Source organism: Musca autumnalis, unplaced genomic scaffold (assembly GCF_047663935.1).
Source record: "Musca autumnalis isolate F117 unplaced genomic scaffold, ASM4766393v1 scaffold_5, whole genome shotgun sequence".
NCBI lineage: Eukaryota > Metazoa > Arthropoda > Insecta > Diptera > Muscidae > Musca > Musca autumnalis.
In genome coordinates, this window is record NW_027412088.1 from 39,633,605 (window position 1) to 39,660,053 (window position 26,449).

A 26,449-nucleotide genomic window follows, 5' to 3' on the forward strand; every position below is an offset into this window, starting at 1 on the left:
GCTTTTGGAAAGTTTTCAACCAAAGCTGTGATATTCGTCAATGTAGTTAAAATCGCAAAAATGAAAATTGGGGTTTTATTTGCTACTATTGTTATATCTTCGTTGTTTGATTACCTACGAGCACCTGCTTTACATCATTAGAAAGGCGATATTTTCTTCTTTCATTGTCAGGTTTTGCTTTTGGTATACCCCGTATAGAAGCTGAGATATTCGCTTTGGAAAAAACGTTGTCATTTTATCCACCTAAGTTTTTTTGCCCTTTCCGACCCCTAAATATTATCCGACCATCACCAAAATCAATAGGCTTCTTCCCCTCCGGGACCCCTATCAACATGCAAAATTTCGTGACGATCCGATCAAAATTGCGACCTGTAGCGTGATTACAAGGTTTAGATGGACAGACGGACAGACGGACAGACGGACGGACGGACGGACAGACGGACGGACACACATAGCCAGATCGACTCAGACATTCATTTTGATATATATATGTATGGGTCTACGACCATTATTTCGATGCGTTACAAGCTTTTTGGCCAAAACCAACTTATAATACCCTCCCCACATAGTGGTGTAGGCTATAAAAATTAATGTTGAGACAATAAAAACAATTACTAGTTTAGTTTATCCTATAATTAAAGAAACTCAAAGAAAAACCGAAATTTGGCAAATGTATTCATTTATTCAAACAGAAGATGGTACGATACTGTGTGGTGAATGCAGTATTGTGCATACTGCATTTGCGAATCGTGTGAATACAAATGTAAAAGCAAGCAAGCATGCACTAAAGCAGTGAATCAGTTTTTGGGGTGAATCTGCTTTTTGCACATTCATATTTTTTATATGCAAAGCACTGCACTATTCGCTTTTGGGAAAAGGCAATAGAGTGTGCCTTTTATATGCATTTTGCGGACCTCTGGCGCAGGCACATCCTTCTGTAGAGACCAGCAAGGTAATCTGGTAACAGATACAGATAGCGTGCTCAGGATATGGAAGGAACATTTCTCCAATCTGCGGGTACCCAATAGTAGCGAAGGCGATGATACCACAGATCCAAATCCAGAAGATGGTATAGAATGTATACCGCCCAGCCAAGATGAAGTAAAAACAGCAATCAACCGGCTGAAGAATAATAAAGCAGCAGGAGCCAATGGCTTACCAGCCGAGCTGTTTAAAAACTGAGGCGACGCGCCGATAAGGTGTATGTATCAGCTAGTTAGCACCATCTGGCAGGAAGAACGCGTACCCGACGATTGGAACCTGAACATCCTATGTCCCGTCAACAAGAAAGGAGACAAGACTGTATACTCCAACTATAGGGGCATAAGTCTTCTCCCTATTGCCTATAAGATAGTGTCGGGGATATTGTGCGAACGACTAAAGCCAATGGTCAACGAAATAATTGGACCATACCAATGCGGCTTTAGACCTAACAAGTCCGCCATTGACCAGATATTTAGCCTGCGGCAAATCCTGGAGAAGACCCAAGAGAAGCAGATCGACACATATCACCTTTTTGTCGATTATAAAGCAGAATTCGACAGTCCCCTCCGATCAAAGGTATTTCATGCAATGTCTGAATTTGGTATCCCCGCAAAGCTCATCCGGCTTTGTAAGATGACTTTAACTGATACTAGGTCCTCAGTTAAAATTGGAAAGAACCTCTCCGAACAGTTCAGTACCAAAAGAGGTTTCAGACAAGGAGACAGCCTTTCGTGTGACCTATTCAACATTTTGCTGGAAAAGGTAATACGAGATGCAAATGTCAAAAGAAATGGCACAATTTACACCAATAGCCACATGTTACTTGCTTATGCTGATGCCATAGACATCATAGGACGATCAGTAAAGGAAGTAACTGATACCTTTAGGGAGGTCGAAGGAGAATCTGCGAAAATGAGTCTGGCGGTAAACGACGAAAAGACCAAATTGATGGTGTCGACGCGAAAAGCGTCCATAGAGCTCGGACCAACTGTGGAAGTTGGTACCTACAATTTTGAGGTAGTTAAAGACTTCGTCTACCTCGGCACTGCCACTAACACAACAAACAACATCAGTTGTGAAATAAGAAGAAGAATTGTATTGGCCTACAGATGCTACTATGGTTTAAGTAAGCAATTTAAAAACAAAGCCACATCTCGTCAAACAAAAATAGCACTATACAAAAAGCTGATACTACCCTTGCTAATGTATGGCTCCGAATCATGGGTACTTGCGCAAGCAGATAAGGCAGTGCTTGGTGTGTTTGAGAGGAAAATTCTGCGAAAGATCCACGGGCCGATTTGCGTTGACGGTAAATATCGACGTCGTATGAACCACGAGCTATATCAGCTATACAAAGACATGAATATAGTTAAACGTATCGAGTTTCAGTGGGATATTGAGGCCACAACTTTAAAAATACCGAAAATCGGGAGGTACCGTTCTATGGGGGCTATATGAAGACGTGGACCTAAACTGACAAATTTCAGGTGGAAAGTTTTATACCCCCAACGAAGACTAAATATCAAATTTCAGTCATTTCGGTGAGACATTGAGGCCACAACCTTCAAAATATAGTAAATCTGGAGATACCGTTCAATGGGGGCTATATATGAAGGCGTGGATCTATGAGGACAAATATCAGGTGTACAGTTTCATACACCTAACGAAGACTTAATACCAAATTTCAGATAGCTAAAAAACAATAAATTATTTTTTTCTATATAGACCAAGGTTAAAGAAGTTATCAGTATTTCTTTCAATACGGTTTTTACAGAATTCGACTTTTTCAAGGCACGATATCTGTGGAACCGTTAATCTAAAATCTCAAAATATACTGAAATGTTTTGCTGATGAGCAGCATAAACACAGCAATAATATAGGAAATCTAGAACCACTATATGAAAAAATGTGTCATATACTTTATAGGATCTCCGACGAATATTTCGCTCTGTTACAAACGGAATGACAAATATAATTATTGATAGAAATTGATGATATACATATATCATCAGTAGCTATGAATATTGCAGCTGCGTTTGTAATAGTCCAAATCCTATCCTAAGGATACCTTTTTAAAATATTGTTGGGTACCGTCACAGCTTTGGTTTATGAAGACTCTACCTTAATGCAACATTCAAGAATCAAATATTTTCTGTAGAATATCTCACATCTAAGTATCCCAAAACATCAAACATTCGAGTGATACATACATAAAAAAAAAACAACAAAACACCTCAAAGAGGAGAATTCAAGCATTGCTTGAGCATCATAAATTGCTTTGAAAATTGATGCCATAAAAAGTGTAAAATATTTACAGCATTAAATTCAATGTATGGATGTAGGTATGTACGAGTATGTAGGTTTGCATGAGTATCGTACATCTGTCATCGATAGATATGCTCAAATGCCTGTCTGTTGGTGTTGACATTATTCTTGACGTTTTTGTTTGTCATATTATTTCGCTTTTCAAGAAACTGAAAATAAAATAGAAATGAAAATAAAACGGAATTTGTCATTGAAGAATTTACGATCTCTTAAAGTGACATATTGTTTCAACTTTACACTCCTGTCGCAGCTTTTATTTCTCACAATTTTTATCAAAGGTCACACAATGAAGGGAATTTATGTCTTATAAAGTGGTGGTGATGCAAAAGAAAAAGTGAAATGTTTAAATGTATTGTGTGTAAGTATAATTTTATACTTACTTACTTAGTAAATCCTTAACTTTCCCTATAAGTCGAACTAAGAAGATATTTCCATTCCTCTCTATTTGTTGCTTTACTTGGAATACGGCGTTTTTCGATCTCGTCTTCCCCTTGTTTACTTCATCGAAGCCGTGGCCTTACAGTTCTGTATGTGCAGTAGAGTGGTTTTAACTCAAAGGGAAACAATCTATGTCGAATTTTTTAGGCGGCAACACCCTAAAATGTTTAGTTTTGTTAAATTTTAAGATTGCCAAAGTTTGAGTACAATCGGTATATGTAAACACGTGCCACTGGGGCCTCAAAGTTTCCATAGTAATTTGTATGGGGTCAAAGGTGAATTTTCATGAAATTGCTCCAAAGGCCACATTTATTGTCCAATCGAAGAGAAAATTTGACCAGTTCATTTCTGTGGCTAAGCAAGTAATCCTACAAAAAATTTTAAAAATCGGGTCGGATTTTAATATAGGCTATATAAAGAGTCCCCATGGAAACTTTGAGGTCCCAGTGGCACGTGTTACCATATTCCGATTGTGCTCAAACTTTGGCAATCTTAAAATCTAACAAAACTAAACACTTTAGTGGGGGTGCTGCATAAAAAAATCAGACATCGATATTATAAAGCCACTCTAATGTTCGGCCATGCGGCCCGTATCTACACGCTATTTAAGCTGATCCATCATCGCTCATTCTTATAACATGGACTAGCCAACGCAATCGTAGTATCTTGATACGTTTAACTACACTGCTGTCGTTGTATAACCGATACAGCTCGTAGTTCAAACGACGTCGAGATTCACCATCAGCGCATGTTTGCCCTTTTATGTATATTTCGAAGAAATTTTCCCTTAAACAGACTAAGCACTACCATATTTGCTTGCGCAGGTCTAAATTTCTGTGCAAGATCAAGCATGACTTGAAGTGCTTAAGTGAATCATAATCTTATGATTACTTATGCCAAACTCCCAGCAAATAAGCTGTAACTCGTTGAGTTTTAGAGACATCAACTTGAAAATTTGACACAATATAGAGTAGAAATCGTAGAAAAAATAGAAATTGCTAACTCAAAAACCCAATTTTTTGAGTTATGTCACTCTTCGAGTAAATGAGCGATATATTCTTAATCAGGGTACAATTCTGAGTAGATCTATGCATGTCCGTCAGTTCGTCCGTCCCTCCGTCTATTGTAATCACTCTAGAATCCACAAAAAAGGAGATTGAACGCTGAAATGTTGAAAAGGTGCGTCTTTTTGTTGCAGGCAGGTCAAGCCCGGTGATGGGCTATATTGGTCACCGTTTTGGTACAGCCCCCATATAACGATGCCGCCCGATTTAAGGTATTATGACGTTTTTAGTTACATTTTCAGATCGACTTAGTTATAAACTGACATTAAGGGTTCCTAGTGACCAAAAAAAGTATATTCCAAAATCATCGACATAGGTCCATGTTTGGTATAGCCCCCTCCCGATTTTCGGTATTTTCAGGATTTTAGCTACAATTTTTAATTGAACTGTAACTGTAACTTGACAATTGAGGTTCCCAGTAGTCACAAAACTTCTCCACCAAAAATCTTCAACCTGGGTTCGTGCTTTGGTATAAGCCCCATATAACGGTACCTCCAGATTTTCGGTATTTTGAGGATTTTAGCTAAAGTTCGTAGCCTAAATAGCTGTAATTTGACATTTGAGGTAACTAGGGGTCACAAAACTTCTCTACCAAAATTCGTCAACATGGGTTCGTGCTTTGGTATAAGCCCCATATAACGGTACCTCCAGATTTTCGGTATTTTGAGGATTTTAGCTACAATTCTTAACCGAAATAGCTGTCCTTTGACATTTGAGGTAACTAGTGGTCACGAAAATTCTATACCAAAAATCAACAACATAGGTCCTTGCTTTGGTATAGCCCCCATATAACCGTACCTCCCGATTTTCGGAATTTTAGGGATTTTAGCTACAATTCTTAACCGAGCTAGCTGTCGTTTGAAATTTGATACTTCTCTTTCGGAATTTAGGGTTTTAGCTACATTGTTTGACGGATTTACCCGTAATTTGATATTTGATATTCCCAGTGGTCACAAAACGTTCTCACTTAAAATGTTCAATTTAGTTACACTTGTTGGTATAGGTCCATTTAAGCGTACCTCCTGATTTTCGGTATTTAAGAATTTTAGCTGTATTTCTTGACCGAACTTGCAGAAATTAGACATGCCAAGCTTCAATTGTGCACAACACTTCTCCACCAAAAGTTGTCAATATAGGTCCATAGTTTGGTATAGGCCCCATATAATGGTACCTCCCGATTTTCGGTATTTTGATGGTTTTGGTTGGCATCATTTTTTGACGGATCTACCCGAAATTTAACATTTGAGGATATTAGGCTAGAAAGGGTATATACACTTTCATACGGGCAAAATGTTCCTCATCGAAATAATGGTTTTAGACCCCAAGTATGTTTGGACGAAATGTGTTTCAGACAATTTGGAGTTGATTTAGCAATGTCCGTCCGTCTGTCTGTCTGTCTGGCTGGAGCGCACGATAACTCTCGAACGGATCAATCGATTCGGTTTGGCTTTCGTAATAGTTTGTCCAAACTTAGTTTGACTTTCGTAATATTTTGTCCAAACTTAGTTTAAGTTCGAAGATGGGTTATATCGGTTCACTCCTTCCGGTACCTCCCCCACAAAAATTTGAAAATGTTCGAAAAATTTGTACGTACCATAACTCTTGAACGGAGTAACCGATTTGGTCCATACTTTGCAAATCGTGAAATGTCTACCAGACTTAGATGAGGTTTCAATATGGACTCAATCGGTCCACATCTTCGTGTACCTCCCACACAAAATTTCGGGAAAGTTCAGTTTAAGGCCATCCCTCGAATCGCTTTGATTTTTGTTTTAGCTTGTATTCACTGCCCCCCCATACGACGGTGCAAGATTCATCAGGGACAGGTCCATACTTTCTGAGAAAATGGCCTGAAAGTTGCAAAAAAAACCCTATGACTCCGTGTGAGGTGGTTGGAGCGCAAGATAACTCTCGAACGGATCTGCCGATTCGATCCAAAATTTGGCCTTAGTAATATTTTGTCCAGACATAGTTCAAGTTCAAAGATAAGCCATATCGGTCCACTCCTTCAGGTACCTACCTCACAAAAGTTCAAAAATGTTCTGACAAATTGTTCGTACGGTAACTCTTGAAGGGAGTGGCCGAATTGGTCCATACTTTACACATCCTAATATATAGATCAGGTTGAAATATGGACTATATTTGTCCACTCCATCCGGTACCTCTCATACAAAATGTCGGATAAGTTCACTTTAAGACCTGCTATCGAATCACATTGATTTTTGTTAAAGCAACTTGCATTACCTGCCTCAATTACGATGGTAAAATTTTTTTCAGGGGCAAGTCCATACTTCTTGAGCAAACAGCCAGTTGGGTGTAAAAACCTCCTATGGCACCTATGGCTGGAGAAAGGTTCTTTTTTGTATCTCCTCAGCAAAACTTTTGATCTTTAATCCTAATCAACACTTTTGTCGGTTCAAACGCCCAAAATGTTTAAAACCCCCTAAATACATACGTTTTTAGGTAAAAATTATTTCAATACACACAGGCTGAGGTTATTTATATCTCTGTCGGCAAAGCCGACTGATACTTTTTTACTTGTTTTTTTATTAAAGTCTGTTATGTATTTCTTAGGAATTTTTTATGTACCTATGTGTCTGTTGTTTGGGACATATGTTAGAGAGGCGTTTTTTCCTCCGTGTAGGAGCATGTGACAAATAAAGCTGATGTTGAAAAATTTAGCTTTTATCCGAATTCTAACACGTCTTTCAGTCACTGCCGAGAAGCTGGAGACCAAATTTTTTAGCCTCCGGCCAGCTAAAAATCCGCAACCAAACACATTCCATCAAATTGCCTGTATGGCAGTAATATCGGCCTTATTATACCCTCCACCATAATATGGAAGGTATAATTAAAATTTTCATTCCGTTTGTAACACATCGAAATATTCGTTGGAGACTCTATAAGTATATACATATATTCTTCGTCAGCATAAAATTCTAGGTTGAAATAGCCACCTGACATTTTTCGGTATTGCTTCAAAAAGCCCACATAGAACGGTCCTTCCAATTTTCGGTATTTTGAAGATTTGGCTTCAATATCCCATCGAAATGACTGAAATTTGATATTTGGTCTTCGTTGTGGGGCATAAAACGTATCACCAGTAATTTGTCGTTATGAGCCCACATCTTCACATAGCCGCCATAGAACGATACCCACAATTTTCCTTTTTTTAAGTTTTAATTCAACCGGAATAGCTGACATTTGGTATTTAGTCATAGGTACAAAACATTTTTACGGGTAAAACAAGTCCCCTGGAAAAAATAAGACAGTATAAGAGCTGCCCCATTTAAGATTTTAGTTAAATTTTTCTACAGAATTGTTTGTTAATTGGAATTTTGTGTTCCCAGAAGAGAGAAAACTAACTTGTTTTGTGTTTTTCGAGGGTTTTCTTTTTCTGTCAAATTTTCGAATAGAGATTGCTGTAATTTAATGTTGCCAGAGGATACAAAAACTCAATTCGGAAAATTGTAAATATTTATCAATGTTTTGGAAAGAACAAATATGACCCCACATATGCGTTCATATAAGATATTCTGCTCCTGCAAGGAATAAGAGAAAGATCTTAGTACTTTCATAAACGAAATGAAACTAATTGTTCATATTCACTTCAATACGGTTCGTGGTGGAGGGTATAAAAAGTTCCCTCCTTACTTAACCCTGTTCTTACTGGTTTTAAAATAACTTCCTTCACAAACTCATATGGAGTAAAAATTTCAATTTCCGTACAACTGGAAACAAAAGTATTATCATTTTCCGTTTCACCTTCTTTTCATTTTTATTGCAAACAAAAACTAATTATATGACTTATCTAGAACACAACATGTCATACCTGTTATTATTCCTTTACCTAAAATCGTAATAATTTTAACTTTCTTACTTTTCCTTTCTTTTAGATGAAACTTTATAATCGAAATTTTGCCGTTGGTGAACGTATTGAATACATGGGCTGGGTGAATGAAGGTGTCATCAATAATAACATCTCATGGCAGAGTTACAAACCTCGTTTCTTAATACTTAAAGGCACGGAAGTCATGCTGTTTGAATCCCCACCGGTAAGTAACAAACAAAATTGTAATACCCAACATCGAATGCCAAACAACGTTCATATCAGTTGTCCTCAAACATGTACCAAATGAATCGTCGTCCCCAAAAAAGGGGGACACAAACAAATCACAGAAAAAATTGAACTTTCTAAAAAAAACTAAAAACAATCTGAACTATGGTCACAGAAGAAGAAAAACAAAAGAAAAAACTTTTAGTTTGCAAAACAAAACGAATATGGAACACTGCCATCGGCATCAAATATTAAACTTATCTCTATGCAGGTGGCACAATGTTTATAATTCAGTTCCACTTCCTGCTCTTTTTTTGCAACTATTTGTTATGTCGATATACATAAATTTAATGCGTTTTCTAGGAAAATAAAAAAAACATTCTGCATAAATATTTCTCTACAATTTCCATTTTATTTAAATTAGTATTCAGCGTAGTGTAAACAAATGTGCAAATTCACATACATACATAACTACTACTCTAGGAAAAACACTCACATGCTCTTCTTTATTTAAAATGCATAAATTTTTGTAATATTACATGCAAACCACTTGTTGTAGAAATGCATTTAATTTTATTTATGTCAAATATGACAACATCGCGGTGCTATACAACAAACCAATACATAGCTATAGATGGAATGTTTCATTCCATAAGTTGTGGGCGTCTCTATTTGTGAAATAAAACCACATTTCATCTATAGAAATATAACAATCAAGTAACCAGTAACGAAAGGATCAGAGTCGGGCGGGTCCGACTATATAATACCCTGCACCACTGTAAATATGTATAGAAATGGAATTAGTTCCCTTCAGTAATGAAATTACTTAGCTCCACCGTCACGTCAGGGCATATTCTGTGGAGAAGTAAAACAGTGAAAGGGTATAATCAAGAAGGAAGATGTTTGAATTACAAACACTAACAATTTTACAAACACAACATTGTTGTTACTGTGAATAAAATTTCTAAAATATATTGAATAATAGTGTAGTTCTTAAAATGTTCTTGGGAAAAGAGTGATTCTATAGACCCTTTCTGAAAGAAAGGATGCTTCGATATACCCTTTCTGACAGAAATAGTGCTTCTATAGATAATTTCTAACGAAAAGGGTGATTCTACATATCCTTTCTAAAAGAAAGGGTGCTTCTGTAGACCATTTCTAAAAGAAAGGGTGCTTCTATAGACCCTTTCTAAAAGAAACGGTGCTTCTATAGACTCTTTCTGAATGAAAGGGTGCTCCTTTAGATTCGTTTTAAAAGAAAGGGTGCTCCTATAGACCTGTTTTAAAAGAAAGGGTGCTCCTATAGACCCGTTTTAAAAGAAAGGGTGCTCCTATAGACCTGTTTTAAAGGAAAGGGTGCTCCTATAGACCCGTTTTAAAAGAAAGGGTGCTCCTATAGACGTATTTTAAAAGAAAGGGTGCTCCTATAGACCCGTTTTAAAAGAAAGGGTGCTCCTACAGACCCGTTTTAAAAGAAAGGGTGCTTCTATAGACCCGTTCCGAAAGAACGGGTGCTTCTATAGATCGGTTCTGAAAGAAAGGGTGCTTCTATAGACCCGTATAGAAAGGAAGGGTGCTTCTATAGACCCTTTATAAAAGAAAAGGTGCTTCTGTAGATCCTTTCTGAAAGAAAGGGTGCTTCTATAGATCCTTTCTAAAAGAAAGGGTGTTTTTATAGACCCTCTTTGAAAGAAAGAGTGCTTTTATAGACCCTTTTTGAAAGATAGGGTGCTTTTATAGACCCTTTTTGAAAGAAAGGGTGCTTTTGTAGAACCTTTTTGAAAGAAAGGGTGCTTTTGTAGACCCTTTTTGAAAGAAAGGGTGCTTTTATAGACCCTTTTTGAAAGAAAGGGTGCTTTTATAGACCCTTTTTGAAAGAAAGGGTGCTTTTATAGACTCTTTTTGAAAGAAAGGGTGCTTTTATAGACCCATTTTGAACGAAAGGGTGCTTTTATAGACCCTTTTTGAAAGAAAGGGTGCTTTTATAGACCCTTTTTGAAAGAAAGGGTGCTTTTATAGACCCTTTTTGAAAGAAAGGGTGCATTTATAGACCCTTTTTGAAAGAAAGGGTGCTTTTATAGGCCCTTTTTGAAAGAAAGGGTACATTTATAGACCCTTTTTGAAAGAAAGGGTGCTTTTATAGGCCCTTTTTGAAAGAAAGGGTGCTTTTATAGACCCTTTTTGAAAGAAAGGGTGCTTTTATAGACCCTTTTTGAAAGAAAGGGTGATTTTATAGACCCGTTTTGAAAGAACGGGTGCTTTTATAGACCCTTTTTGAAAGAAAGGGTGCTTTTATAGACCCTTTTTGAAAGAAAGGGTGCTTTTATAGACCCTCTTTGAAAGAAAGGGTGCTTTTATAGACCCTTTTTGAAAGAAAGGGTGCTTTTATAGACCCTTTTTGAAAGAAAGGGTGCTTTTATAGACCCTTTTTGAAAGAAAGGGTGCTTTTATAGACCCTTTTTGAAAGAAAGGGTGCTTTTATAGACCCTTTTTGAAAGAAAGGGTGCTTTTATAGACCCTTTTTGAAAGAAAGGGTGCTTTTATAGACCCTTTTTGAAAGAAAGGGTGCTTTTATAGACCCTTTTTGAAAGAAAGGGTGCTTTTATAGACCCTTTTTGAAAGAAAGGGTGCTTTTATAGACCCTTTTTGAAAGAAAGGGTGCTTTTATAGACCCTTTTTGAAAGAAAGGGTGCTTTTATAGACCCTTTTTGAAAGAAAGGGTGCTTTTATAGACCCTTTTTGAAAGAAAGGGTGCTTTTATAGACCCTTTTTGAAAGAAAGGGTGCATTTATAGACCCTTTTTGAAAGAAAGGGTGCTTTTATAGGCCCTTTTTGAAAGAAAGGGTACATTTATAGACCCTTTTTGAAAGAAAGGGTGCTTTTATAGGCCCTTTTTGAAAGAAAGGGTGATTTTATAGACCCGTTTTGAAAGAACGGGTGCTTTTATAGACCCTTTTTGAAAGAAAGGGTGCTTTTATAGACCCTTTTTGAAAGAAAGGGTGCTTTTATAGACCCTTTTTGAAAGAAAGGGTGCTTTTATAGACCCTTTTTGAAAGAAAGGGTGCTTTTATAGACCCTTTTTGAAAGAAAGGGTGCTTTTATAGACCCTTTTTGAAAGAAAGGGTGCTTTTATAGACCCTTTTTGAAAGAAAGGGTGCTTTTATAGACCCTTTTTGAAAGAAAGGGTGCTTTTATAGACCCTTTTTGAAAGAAAGGGTGCTTTTATAGACCCTTTTTGAAAGAAAGGGTGCTTTTATAGACCCTTTTTGAAAGAAAGGGTGCTTTTATAGACCCTTTTTGAAAGAAAGGGTGCTTTTATAGACCCTTTTTGAAAGAAAGGGTGCTTTTATAGACCCTTTTTGAAAGAAAGGGTGCTTTTATAGACCCTTTTTGAAAGAAAGGGTGCTTTTATAGACCCTTTTTGAAAGAAAGGGTGCTTTTATAGACCCTTTTTGAAAGTAAGGGTGCTTTTATAGACCCTTTTTGAAAGAAAGGGTGCTTTTATAGACCCTTTTTGAAAGAAAGGGTGCTTTTATAGACCCTTTTTGAAAGAAAGGGTGCTTTTATAGACCCTTTTTGAAAGAAAGGGTGCTTTTATAGACCCTTTTTGAAAGAAAGGGTGCTTTTATAGACCCTTTTTGAAAGTAAGGGTGCTTTTATAGACCCTTTTTGAAAGAAAGGGTGCTTTAATAGACCCTTTTTGAAAGAAAGGGTGCTTTTATAGACCCTTTTTGAAGGAAAGGGTGCTTTTATAGACCCTTTTTGAAAGAAAGGGTGCTTTTATAGACCCTTTTTGAAAAAAGGGTGCTTTTATAGACCCTTTTTGAAAGAAAGGGTGCTTTTATAGACCCTTTTTGAAAAAAAGGGTGCTTTTATAGACCCTTTTTGAAAGAAAGGGTGCTTTTATAGACCCTTTTTGAAAGAAAGGGTGCTTTTATAGACCCTTTTTGAAAGAAAGGGTGCTTTTATAGACCCTTTTTGAAAGAAAGGGTGCTTTTATAGACCCTTTTTGAAAGAAAGGGTGCTTTTAAAGACCCTTTTTGAAAGAATCGGTGCTTCTATAGACCCTTTTTGAAAGAATCGGTGCTTCTATAGACCCTTTTTGAAAGAATGAGTGCTTCTATAGACCCTTTTTGAAAGAATGGGTGCTTCTATAGACCCTTTTTGAAAGAATGGGTGCTTCTATAGACCCTTTTTGAATGAAAGGGTGCTTCTATAGACCCGTTTTGAATGAAAGGGTGCTTCTATAGACCCTTTTTGAAAGAAAGGGTGCTTCTATAGACCCTTTTTGAAAGAAAGGGTGCTTCTATAGACCCTTTTTGAAACAAAGGGTGCTTCTATAGACCCTTTTTGAAACAAAGGGTGCTTTTATAGACTCTTTCTGAAAGAAAGGGTGCTTCTATAGACCCTTTTTGAAAGAAAGGGTGCTTCTATAGACCCTTTTTGAAAGAAAGGGTGCTTCTATAGACCCTTTTTGAAACAAAGGGTGCTTCTATAGACCCTTTTTGAAAGAAAGGGTGCTTCTATAGACCCTTTTTGAAAGAATGGGTGCTTCTATAGACCCTTTTTGAAAGAAAGGGTGCTTCTATAGACCCTTTTTGAAACAAAGGGTGCTTCTATAGACCCTTTTTGAAACAAAGGGTGCTTTTATAGACTCTTATGAAAGAAAGGGTGCTTCTATAGACCCTTTTTGAAAGAAAGGGTGCTTCTATAGACCCTTTTTGAAAGAAAGGGTGCTTCTATAGACCCTTTTTGAAACAAAGGGTGCTTCTATAGACCCTTTTTGAAAGAAATGGTGCTTCTATAGACCCTTTTTGAAAGAATGGGTGCTTCTATAGACCCTTTTTGAAAGAAAGGGTGCTTCTATAGACCCTTTTTGAAACAAAGGGTGCTTCTATAGACCCTTTTTGAAACAAAGGGTGCTTCTATAGACCCTTTTTGAAACAAAGGGTGCTTTTATAGACTCTTTCTGAAAGAAAGGGTGCTTCTGTAGACCCTTTTTGAAAGAAAGGGTGCTTCTATAGACCCTTTTTGAAAGAAAGGGTGCTTCTATAGACCCTTTTTGAAAGAAAGGGTGCTTCTATAGACTCTTTTTGAAAGAAAGGGTGCTTCTATAGACCCTTTTTGAAAGAATGGGTGCTTCTATAGTCCCTTTTTGAAAGAAAGGGTGCTTCTATAGACCCTTTTTGAAACAAAGGGTGCTTCTATAGACCCTTTTTGAAACAAAGGGTGCTTTTATAGACTCTTTCTGAAAGAAAGGGTGCTTCTATAGACCCTTTTTGAAAGAAAGGGTGCTTCTATAGACCCTTTTTGAAAGAAAGGGTGCTTCTATAAACCCTTTTTGAAAGAAAGGGCGCTTCTATAAACCCTTTTTGAAAGAAAGGGCGCTTCTATAAACCCTTTTTGAAAAAAAGGGTTCTTCTATAGACATTTTTGAAAGAAAGGGTGTTTCTATGACCCTTTTTGAAAGAAAGGGTGTTTCTATGACCCTTTTTGAAGGATATGGTGCTTCTATAGACCCTTGTTGAATGAAAGGGTGCTTCTATAGACCCTTTTTGAAGGATATGGTGCTTCTATAGACCCTTGTTGAATGAAAGGGTGCTTCTATAGACCCTTTTTGAAGGATATGGTGCTTCTATAGACCCTTGTTGAATGAAAGGGTGCTTCTATAGACCCTTTTTGAAAGAAAGGGTGCTTCTATAGACTCTTTTTGAAAGAAAGGGTGCTTCCATAGGCACTTTCTGAAAGAAAGGGTGCTTCCATAGGCTCTTTTTGAAAGAAAGGGTGCTTCCATAGGCACTTTCTGAAAGAAAGGGTGCTTCCATAGGCACTTTCTAAAAGAAAGATTGTTTCTTTAACTTTTTCTGAAAGATAGAAAGCCTCTATAGACCCTTTTTGAAAGAAATGATGCTGCTATAGACCCTTTTTGAAAGAAATTGTGCTTCTATAGACCCATTTTTAAAGAAAGGATGCTTCTATAGAACCTTCTGAGAGAAAGGATACTTTTATAGACCCATTGTGAAAGAAAGGGTGCTTCTATAGTCCCTTTCTGAAAGAACGGATGCTCCTATATACCCTTTCAGAATGAAAGGGTGCTTTTATGTACCCTTTCTAAAAAGGATAGACCCTTTCTGAAAGAAAGTATGCTTTTATAGGCCCTTTGTGAAACAAGGATGCTTCTGTAGACCCTTTGTGAAACAAGGATACTTCTATGGACCCTTTGTGAAACAAGGATGCTTCTATAGACGCTTTCTGAAAGAAAGGATGCTTTTATAGACTCTTTCTAAAAGGAAGGGTGCTACTATAGACCATTTGTGAAACAAGGTTGCTCTTATAGACTCTTTCTGAAAGAAAGGGTGCTCCTATAGACCCTTTGTGAAACAGGGGTGCTTCTATATACCCTTTCTGAAAGGAAGGATGCTCCTATAGACCATTTCTAAAAGAAAGGTTGCTTTTATATTCCCTTTCTAAAAAAGTGTGCTTCTATAGATCCTCTCTGAAAGAAAGGATGCTTCTATAGACCCTTTCTGAAAGAAAAGCGCTTCTATATACCCTTTCAGAAAGAAAGGGAAGGATGCTTCTATAGACCCTTTCTGAAAGAAAGGAAGCCTGTATAGACCCTTTCTGAAAAAAAGGATGCCTATATAGACCCTTTCTGAAAGAAAGGATGCTTCTATAGACTCTTTCTGAAAGAAAGGTCGCCTCTATAGACCCTTTCTGAAAGAAAACGTTTTTATAGACAGACACTTTCTGACAGAAAGGGTGATACTATAGACCCTTTCTGATAGAAAAGCTACTTCTATAGACCCTCTCTGAAAGAAAACGTGCTTGTATAGACAGAGCGATTTTTTATAAAAATATTTTCACAATTTAAGAATATAAAAAGTTTTTGTAAAAATATTCAAATACTTTCTGAAAAACGGAAAGCTGCAATCTAAAATATTTTTGAAAATTATTTACAAAAATATTTTCGCAATTGAAAAAGATAAAAAGTTAAAAAAAATATTCAAATACATTCTGGAAAACGAAATGCGCCGCAGGCTAAAATATTTTTGCTCGCTCGATTTTTTACAAAAATATATTCACAATTTAAAATTATAAAAAGTTTTTGTAAGAATATTGAAATACTTTCTAAAAAACGTAAAGCGCTGCAGTCGAAAATATTTTTAAAACAAATAGTGCGATTTTTTACAAAAATGTATTCACAATTTAAAAAGATAAAAAGTTTTTGTAAAAATATTCAACTACTTTCTGTAATACGAAATGAGCCCCAGACGAAAATATTTTTGAAAAAAAAAAATCGAGCGATTTTCTTAACAAATATTTTCACAATTTGTAACTTCTCCGAACTGCTACTTACATAATTTCGGGCATAATTTTATGAAATCAGAAGTATTTTGTGGATATTTCGGCTTTGGTTGGTACTAGGCCTTCTCAAATGTATAAGTCCGCTTACATTCTAACGTCTACTCCAAAATTAAAAAAAAATATATCACGAATATTGTCAATTATTTCATATTCCATTTCAGAAAAAAGGGATAATTTTTTTGGCGCTAAATTAACGATTTTTGATATGTAGGTTAAGAAAAAAATTCCCAGTACAAATCTGGTCGCGAGCGAATTTTTGGTTGTTGCGGACAAAAGTTATGACGCTTTTATTTCGCTTTTTAAGAATGAAAATATAATAAAAACGCTAATTATTTTAGTGAACACAATTGTTACAAAAAAGTTCTTTCGAAGTGACTTCAGCGAGTAGATTGCATAATACCTGCAAAATGTTACACAGAATTCGCGGAATGTACAATAAATTATTGAATATAAGTCAACTTTTTTCAAAATTAAGGCCCATTTAGTGGTCATAAAATTACATAAAAATTTTTTGTTGATCAAAACTTCACGGCGAATCAAATGAGACTACAATCATACAGATTGGTGTTACAGTTTCGATGTTACAGCCAAAATAAGCACATATTTTGGTCAAAAAAATAATTTTTGGTTTGAAAAAAATTTTTTTCACATGCATTATGTAGTAGAAAATATTGTAAAAATCTATAGGAATACTTCCTTCATTTTGTTTAAATCTCCCAATAAAATAGACGGATTTTGCTTTATTGACATTCATATTAAAGCTTTCCAATTAGGGAAGGTAATTGGGTAAAAGCTTCCGAAATGGAAATAGAGGTCAAATAACCCATTTTAATTTATATGCATTTTAAAATACGTGTAAATCGCGTAATTATCAAAATCATTTTGTCCGCATGTGATTTTCGTGTACAGCAAGACCATATCTTTTAATTTGTATATATTTTTCGAAATTTAATTTAGAGGTTAAGATGTAGCATCGGCTGCATCTTAGGACTAAAATACCTATAAAATATCGCTAATTTGCGCAAAGTGAATACAATTTTTGTCCGCATCCGATTTCAGTGTCCACCAAGAAAATCTACATCGATATATATCTATTTCAAGGCGATCAATCAAGAACCGTGGATGTAGCACACACACTATTTTTTGGGATAAAATGAATGTAGCTTCCTTATCAGTGAAGTTTTCAAATCTCTGTTTCCGCTAAAACGAAGATGCTGCACTAGTTTTTTCATTGCAGTGGAAACGATCCGCAGAAAACGCGATAAAATACCGATATTTTCAAAAACTATTTTAGGTGATTTTTCTATTTTGGAATTTCTCGTAACTCGCGTTTTAGTAGATGGATTTTCACGAGGAATGATTTATTGGATCCGGAACGTAAAAAACTAAAATGTGCAATGGAGTACGAAGTATTCTAAAGACAATTGCAAATATTAGACCCGAAAAATATGATTTTTAGAAAAATGTTTGCACAAAATTTCCGCATTTGGATGCAGATTTCTATGAAGCTGTGCAGACTACATTCAAAATATACGTATCAAATAACTCAGAATCGCTAGTTCTACAATCCTATATACGATTTTTTGTAAAACCTGTTAGCGGAATGAAATTAGAAGAAAATGTCAAAAAACACTGTAAAACTGGCTTCAAAATGTCAGCATCATTTAATGGTAGAAGCAGTTCAAATTTTGAAAAGTAATACATTAGTGAGGTGATCCTTATTTAGTTTGCTTCTACTTTTACTTTGACAGGAAAATCGAGAGAAGTGTGGTTTACTCACAAATCGAGAGAAAACAAAAAAAAAAACATGGTGGCTTCAACACATTTTTACCCATTTTTTAACATAAATATAGCCACAGCTTCCACGCAAATCATCTTTTAAGGCCAATATTTTTTGCCACGTCCAAAAACATTTCATTTTATCCAAAAATATTTAATTTGTATAATATACAATCACAAGTCGCGTGTTCTAAAAGGGTATACCTTGGCTTCAGCTATGTTAAATTTTCAAAAATATTGGTGATATAACTTTAAATTTCAAAATTAATAAACGAAATAATTTATAAATTAAGAAAAAAGTCGTTGGGAGTTATGTCCGCGATTTTTTGGGTGTTTTGTCCGCTTTGCACACAACGCCCGAAATCATTTTGGGAATTATGTCCATGGGAGTTATGTCCGGGCAACCTATTCTGGTCTGAATCCAAAATTTCGTGAAGATTGGTCATAATTGCGGCCTGTAGTTTGATTACAATTTTCCCAAAATCGCTTTATCTCGTCGATATTTGCATTTTGGAATACCGCATGGGGGTATACGGCGAATGTTTCGCGGTGTTACGTGCATTTTTCGAAAAACAAACTTATAACACTCTTTCTAAATTGTGGTATAGGGTATAAAAATTTTAAAATAGTGTGATCAGATATTTATAGATATGGCATAATTGAATTCCGTAATAAACAAAATCTACCCAAATACATACACAAGCATACCTTACTACCAAACATACATATGTTCATAATTGACATAGCATAACTATTGCGGAAATGGAATTCACATACACACGAACACATAGAATTGGATTCATGCCGTCAAAAATCCATTTACCATTTTTGTTCATTTTTATGGGAAATTGCATACCAAATTGCTGTTTTTTTGAAAATCATATTTTTAAACGTACATACACACATACATTCTATGCAATATAAGAGAGTGAATGTGTGTGCAGACACGCACTTGTATTCAGATTTTAAAGAGGACAATAAGTTTAAGTGCAACCTTACTTTATAATAAATCGAAATATCACACAGTGTTTTATAAAAACCAATTAAGACAAGTAAAGAAGTATCAGTCGGCGTTGCCGACAAAAATATACCCTCAGCCTGTATGAATTAGAACTTTCATCTATTGACAATATCGAATCGAATACCGGCTACACAACCAAAATCCTTTCTCCCGATAATTATGTATTAGGGGTTATCAGATTTTGTGGCCTTTTTGGACGTATTTTGAACGAAAAATATATTACCTCTGTAAACAGGACCACATGGAGAAGCATCGGTATAAATTTCGAAAGGATCTTCGAACAGACTCTAAACAGGTAAACAGACCCGAGGGTAAACTAAATTTGAAGATAATTTCAAGATAGGCGTGCGCAGGGCTTCGGAGTCGGAGTCGGAGTCTAGCAAATTTTGCTGGAGTCGGAGTCGGAGTCTGGAGTCGTGAAAAAAAGCTCGACTCCGACTCCGGGCAAAATGTTTTTTTCTACATTTAGCAAAAGAGTTTTTATTTTTTATTATAGAGAGATTAACTTTATTAAAATTTTGATAAATCGTTTATTCATTTTATAGGAAATCTATGAGTAAACTTGTAAGCAAAGGATTTATTATATTCAGTAATGTTCCATGACAATAGAATTATAATTGCATCTTTCAATATGAATCGATTTCTTAATATACCATCACATTTATGACAAAACTTATATACACTCTGGAATACTAATTTTAGATCTCACATATATATACTTCACAATATAATGTGGAAAAAGTATTATAAGTTTATTTTGTCCACAATTAAGGGGTTATGGTCACTTATTGTGCACGAAAAATGGAATTTTTCATGAATTTTTACAAGTAATCTACCAATTTTTTACAAAAGATATTGTTTTCATCTGATTTATAATACCTTGAGCTACTTTCAGAATTTTTTTTTTTGTTGAAAAATATTGCACAGTTTTCTGACAAATGGCCACCTACGAAACACTGTTTTTACTAAAGCAGTTTGCGGTGACCACTGTAGCTCGAAAACGAATAAACCGATCAGCATATGTTTTTGTGGGATCATTAAGAACATAATAATCGTGTACTTAAGCGAAACGAATTAAAAAATATGCATTTAAGAAAAATATGAACTGTAGAAGTCAAAATTTCGATTTTACCTAAAAAAGTTGAGAGTTTTTTCGCCATAAATCCGTCAATATTTTTTTTAAAGTCTCTTGCTTAAGTACAATCTTTTTATACGTATAATAATCCCAAAATGCTATTTTGAGAAAACAGTGTTTCAAACTTCGATGTTACATACAAATCACAATGAATTTTCTCTTGCTCATATCTCAGCTAATTTTTATCCGTTCGACATATTCTATTCTACATGTACTTTAAAATGAGTAACAAATTACTGTTGGCATACCCATCTTCATATTTCGACAAAATAAAACGAAAAAGATATAATCAAACTCGTCAGTTCTACTTGTTATACCCTCAGCATTTATTCTAACGAGGGTATATGAGGAAAAGTCAAATTTTTTTAGTTTCCATGAAGCCAAGGTTTGCACTATTATAATACGCGAACTATTGTAGTTTACCAGTAACTATGACTATTGCTGGATTAATTTAGATGTTTTACATAGCTCAAAAATTTAGCAAAAAAATTTAATTTACGTGGTAGTTACGACCGCGTAAAGGAAAAAACATAGGTAAAAACACGTTGAAGCTAAACAGGTTTTTTACATTGCTATTCGATTTCTGATTAAACCATTCAAATGACGGACATCTGTCCAAAGTAAAAGTAGGAGAATACAAAATGAAGATTACACTTCTAATGTATCACTTTCCAAAATTTCCACTGCATCCACCTTTTATGGATGCTGACATTTTGAAGCCGGATTTCAGGTGTTTTTTGTATTTTTTATGTAACTGGGACGCGCATTCGGATATTTCGAAAAACCAATTATAGGATTAAAGAACTCGCGATTTCACATAATCTGATATGTATATTGAGTATGTAGCCCACACAGCAGCAGAGTAATCTACTGCCAAAGGCCAAAAAGTTAGTGCGATATTTTTTCTAAAAAACCTATTTTTTGGGTACAGTATTTACAATATCGTTTTGAGTGTGCTGGTACCCCGCGATATTTTAGTTTTTCGACGATCCGGATCATATGAATCACAGATCGTAAAAATCCATCAACTAGAACGGCGGAAATGGCTACTGCAAAAATTGGAAAATTTGCGAAAAATGTTTTTGAAAATATCGCGGATTAAATCGCGTTTTCTGTGGATCGTTTCCTTTTCAATGAAGAAACTGACACATCACACGAGTTTTTGCGAAAGCAGTGGTTTAAAAAATTTAGTGCCATGGGAGCTTTATCCGATTTATCCCAAAAATAGTGTGTGATGCTACATCCACGGTTCTTGATGGATTTTATCGAAATAGGTTTAGATCGATGTATTTTTTCATGGATGATAGTGAAATCGGATGCGCATAAAAAGTGTATGCACTTTGTGCAAATTATAAGCGTTATACAGTTTATTGCACACTAAACTGCAGATGATGCTACATCTTAGCGGCCAAAGTAAATCCTAGCAATGTGTAGAAATTAAAAGAGAAGAATTCGCTGTGTTGTTAAACCGCATGCGCATCAAGTGATTTTGAGGATTTCGCGATTTACACGCATTTCAAAAAGAACATTACTCGATACAGTTTTATTTCAGTAGTATACCCCATTAAAAGGAACGCAACATTTATTTGAACGATACCCGTATCTTCCACTAGATGTTAGTGTGTATTCGAGAATTGATTAGAATAAAAAATTCGATTTTTGCGTGAAATTTCTCTAAAATAGAAGAATAACTCCGACAAATTTTTCCTACATTTTTTCAACTAGCTCACAAAATAAATTTTAATAAATATTTTCTCTTACAAAAATTTTATAAATTTCCTCAATATATCTTTTTGTTTTTGCTATAATATGCAAACCATTAAACGGATTTGTATAGTTTTGGTTTCATTTGAATCATCGCGATGTTTAGATTACGTACATATTTTTTTAAATATTTTTATGATGCGTAAACAGCTTGAATTTTATTAAAACAAGTTGCAAGTACCAATTTTTTTATCTCTTTCTCAATTTCCGCGAAAACTTAAAACTTTTTTACTAATATTATGGGGCCTCAGTAATCATATATTACGTAGGGAGCCCCTAATTAAGAGAGTTTCTCAATATAATGATTAGAGTCTTTTAAAGATTTTTTTCTTTTTATCAGAATTGAAACCGCCATAACTTTTGCGCGCAACAACCAAATTTAGTATCTCGAACAGATTTAAGAATGGGATTTTTTTCCCAATCTATGTTCCAAAAATTTTTCATGTAGCTTAAAAAAAATTTTTTAATTTTTTTTTTATGGAAAACTAAAAAATTTTGTCTTTTCTTCATATACACTTTCATACGGGCAAAATGTGCCTCATCGAAATAATGGTTTAAGACTCCAAGTATGTTTGGACCAAATGTGTTTCAGACAGTTTGGAGTCGATTCAGCAATGTCCGTCCGTCTGTCTGTCTGGCTGGCTGGAGTGCACGATAACTCTCGAACGGATGAACCGATTCGGTTAAAATTTTGGCTTTCGTAATATTTTGCCCAAACTTAGTTTATGTTCGAAGATGGGCTATATCGGTCCACTCCTTCCGGTACCTCCCCCACAAAAGTTCGAAAATGTTCGGACAATTTGTGCGCACGATAACCCTTGAAGGGAGTAACCAATTTGGTCCATTCTTTGCCCATCGTAAAGTGTGCACCAGACTTATATAATGTTTCAATATGGACTCAATCGGCCCACTCCTTCGGGTACCTCCCACACAAAATTTGGGAAAAGTTCAGTTTAGGGCCATCTCTCGAATCGCTCTGATTTTTGTTTTAGCAACTTGTATTCACCGCCCTCCATACGACGGTTCAAGTTTTATTAGGGGCATGTCCATACTTCCTGAGAATATCGCCTGAAAGTTGCAAAAAACGAGTATGACACCGTGTGAGGCGGTTGGAGCGCAAGATAACTCTAGAACGTATCTGCCGATTCGGTCCAAAATTTGGCGTTTGTAACATTTTGTGCAAAGATAGTTTACGTTTGAAGATAAGCCATATCGGTCCACTCCTTCAGGTACCTCCCCCACAAAAGTTCAAAAATGTTTGGAAAATTTGTTCATACGGTAACTCTTGAAGGGAGTGGCCGAATTGGTCCATACTTTACGCATCCTAATGTATGTACTAGATATAGATCAAGTTCAAATATGAACTGTATTTGTCCACTCCATCCGGTACCTCCCACACAAAATTTCGGATATGTTCACTTTAAGACCTGCTATCGAATCACTTTGATTTTTGTTGAAGCAACTTGCATTCGCTGCCTCAATTACGATCGTAAAAGTTTTTTCAGGGGCAAGTCCATACTTCTTGAGCAAACATCCCGAAGGGTGTAAAAGCCCCCTATGGCACCATATGTAGTGGCTGGAAATCCACTTCCATAATGGTCAATGTAGATCCATTCCTTTTAGTATCTCCCCCGCAAAACTTTTGATCTCTAATCCTAATGAACATTTTTGTCGATTCAAATTCCCAATATTTTTAAAACCCCTAAATACATACGTTTTTTGGAAAAAAATTATTTCAATATATACAGGCTGAGGGTATATCTCTGTCGGCAAAGCCGACTGACACTTTTTTACTTGTTTTTGTTTTAAATTGATAATCTTAGGGTATACTCGTACATATATTTCGGCAAAATCTACTGAAACTTTCTAAATTCTTTCTGCTGTTGTTGTTCTTTTTGATATAAGATACAGCAGATTCAATACGGAACATCAATTTTACATCGCATTGCATTACAAATTGTCTTAGAGAAAAGAACAGATAAGCATATAGGGTCCTAGTATAGGAAAAGTTGAAAAATTTAGCAAATTTTATTAATTTTTAGTGGTATAGGAAATTACCCTCGGAGTCGACTCCGGAGTCGGAGTCGTGAAAAAAAAACTGGCCTGGAGTCGGAGTCGGAGTCGAAGGAAAAATGGCTCGACTCCGAAACCCTGGGCGTGCGTACCATTTTAGTGAATTTTGTTTGACTTTTGAGGGGGAGGTACCGGAATGGATGGACCGATATAGCCCTTATTAGAACTTAAACTAAATTGGACGAAATGTTACGGAGGCCAAATTTTGAATCGAATCAGCTGGTTTGTCAGGAGTTATGGCCGGAGCCACTACACATGAAGCTCTACGGCTTTCGGACATTTTCTCAGGAAAAATAAACTTGCCCCTAAAAAAACTTGTACCGTCGTAATGGGGGGAGCGAATACAAGTTGATATAACAAAAACCAAAGCGATTCGAGAGCAGGTCTTCAACTGAACTTATCCGACATTTTGTGTGGGAGGTACCCGAAGAAGTGGATCGATAAAGTCCATATTCAAACCTCATTTATGTTTGGCAGATATTTCACTATGTGCAAAGTTTGGATAAAATCGGATACTCCTTTTACGAGTTATAGTGCGTACAATTTTTCCGAACATTTTTGAACTTTTGTGGGGAAGGTACCCGAGGATGTGGACCGATATGGCCCATCTTCGAACTTAAAGTAAGTTTGAACAAAATATTACAAAAGCCAAATTTTGGACAGACGGACATTGCTAAATCGACTCCAAATCGTCTGAATCGGATTTCGTCCAAAAATTCTTGGTGTTTTAGACCCAATGAGGCACATTTTGCTGAGGGTATAAAAAGCGTTTAAATTATGAAAACAGGAACATGCACTTTATATTACACATAAAATAAGAGAAACCGTGATGTTATGATTATCTATGAAAAGTTTCCTAAGCAATTCATGAGCAGGTATTTTTAGAGAATTCCTAGCCATGTTGATGATCAGTAACATTTATCACATAATGCCACAAGGTTTTTCTTAGGAGTGTAATGCGCCCTTTCGAGAGCAAGAGCTCTATACTTTTTGCACCCTACTATATTTTTCCCATAGACAGGTCAAGTTCGAAGATGGGCCAAATTTTTGATATAGCCCCCATATAACGTTAACTCATGATTTTGGAAATTTTGATAATTTTAGCTACATTTTTGACTGAATTTGACGTAATTTGACATTTAAGGTTCCATGCAGTCATAAAACATCACCACCAAAAATGCTCAGCGTAGGGCCATGTTTTGGTACAGCCCCCATATAACCGTACGATCCACTTTTAGGTACTACACATTTTTACTGAACTAGCTAATTTTTGTTCTTAGTAGTCCCAACACTTCTTCACCAAAAATGTCAATAAAGGTCAATATTTTGATATAGCCCCAATATAACGGCACGTCCCGATGATCGGTATTCTGAGGGTTTTATCTACATTTTTCAAAAACTCTCCTGTTGTGCGGGCTAGACAGGGTTTTTTCAGGAGTATGTTAAATCAACATTTTATCACTTTAGGAGTTCTGTGGCCTTGACAAAAAAGTCGTTTGCCCCGATTGGGTTAAGTTACTGAATGGTGTTGTTTTGCATGGGCAGGGTTCTGAGGGCCGGATTCTAAGGCTTCTCTTAGTCTGGTGCTTAGGTATTTATCCGTGCTTATGCATTAATCGTTCCCAAGTCCTAACCTTTCTTTTAATAGATTTCCGAATATAGTCCTCTTGTTTTTGCTCTTGCGAGAACTTAACAGATTCGAAAGTTTAAATCTTATATGACGATGGTCAGAAAATTTATATGTCTAATATCTAATATGAAATCTATTATATAATATCTCCCTTTCATATTTCTGGTATAAGTGAAAAATAAGTTTTTAAATTGAATCCACTGTGCATGAACACAGGCACAAAGCAAGCAATTATATTACTGACATTTTGAACAATCGAATCGTAATAACCACATGTGGCGGTTATTACGATATGATTGCTTTAAGAAAAGTGGAAATGTGAGGTCTCTTAGGCTATAAATCGCATTTGAAAGATAATTATTCTCGGCCAATGAAATTTTATTGGTCTGCATATAGCATTGTTCTGTGTGTTAAACAGACAGATTTGTGCTACATATATTTTAAAGACTATTTTGCATAAAAAAATTACACACAGGGATTAAATAAAATGCACATGCATACAAATAATTAATACCCTATTTCGATAAGAAAGGGAAAGCGAACGAAAGGTATCCAAGCTTTACTTTTCGAAATATTATATTTTGTTTTTGTTTTCAAAATAAATAAGAAATTTGGAAACACTAAGGAGTCTGCTATTTTTTCGCATTCATTTTGGAATGGACGTTTGGAGCTTTAAAAAATAAGTAAGGGGCGCATAAGTACCAATATTGTTTGGATCCGAAACATTGGAATTTCCGTAAGAAATATGCCGACATATTTCGTGAGAATAACTTTTGACGGTCGACCTGAAAAGGTATACCGAGAAAATATT

The 26,449-nt window shown here is 35.7% G+C and overlaps 1 protein-coding gene across 1 annotated transcript in view; it reads left to right on the forward strand.

Moving 5' to 3' along the window:
* The window catches only part of Syn2 (Syntrophin-like 2), a 377,372-nt gene that overhangs the window by 306,543 nt on the left and 44,380 nt on the right, over positions 1 to 26,449 (forward strand). The window contains exon 7 of the mRNA XM_073957890.1: positions 8,708 to 8,866. Within this exon, the coding sequence (XP_073813991.1) occupies positions 8,708 to 8,866 (159 nt within the window). The remainder of the gene's footprint in view (positions 1 to 8,707; positions 8,867 to 26,449) is intronic.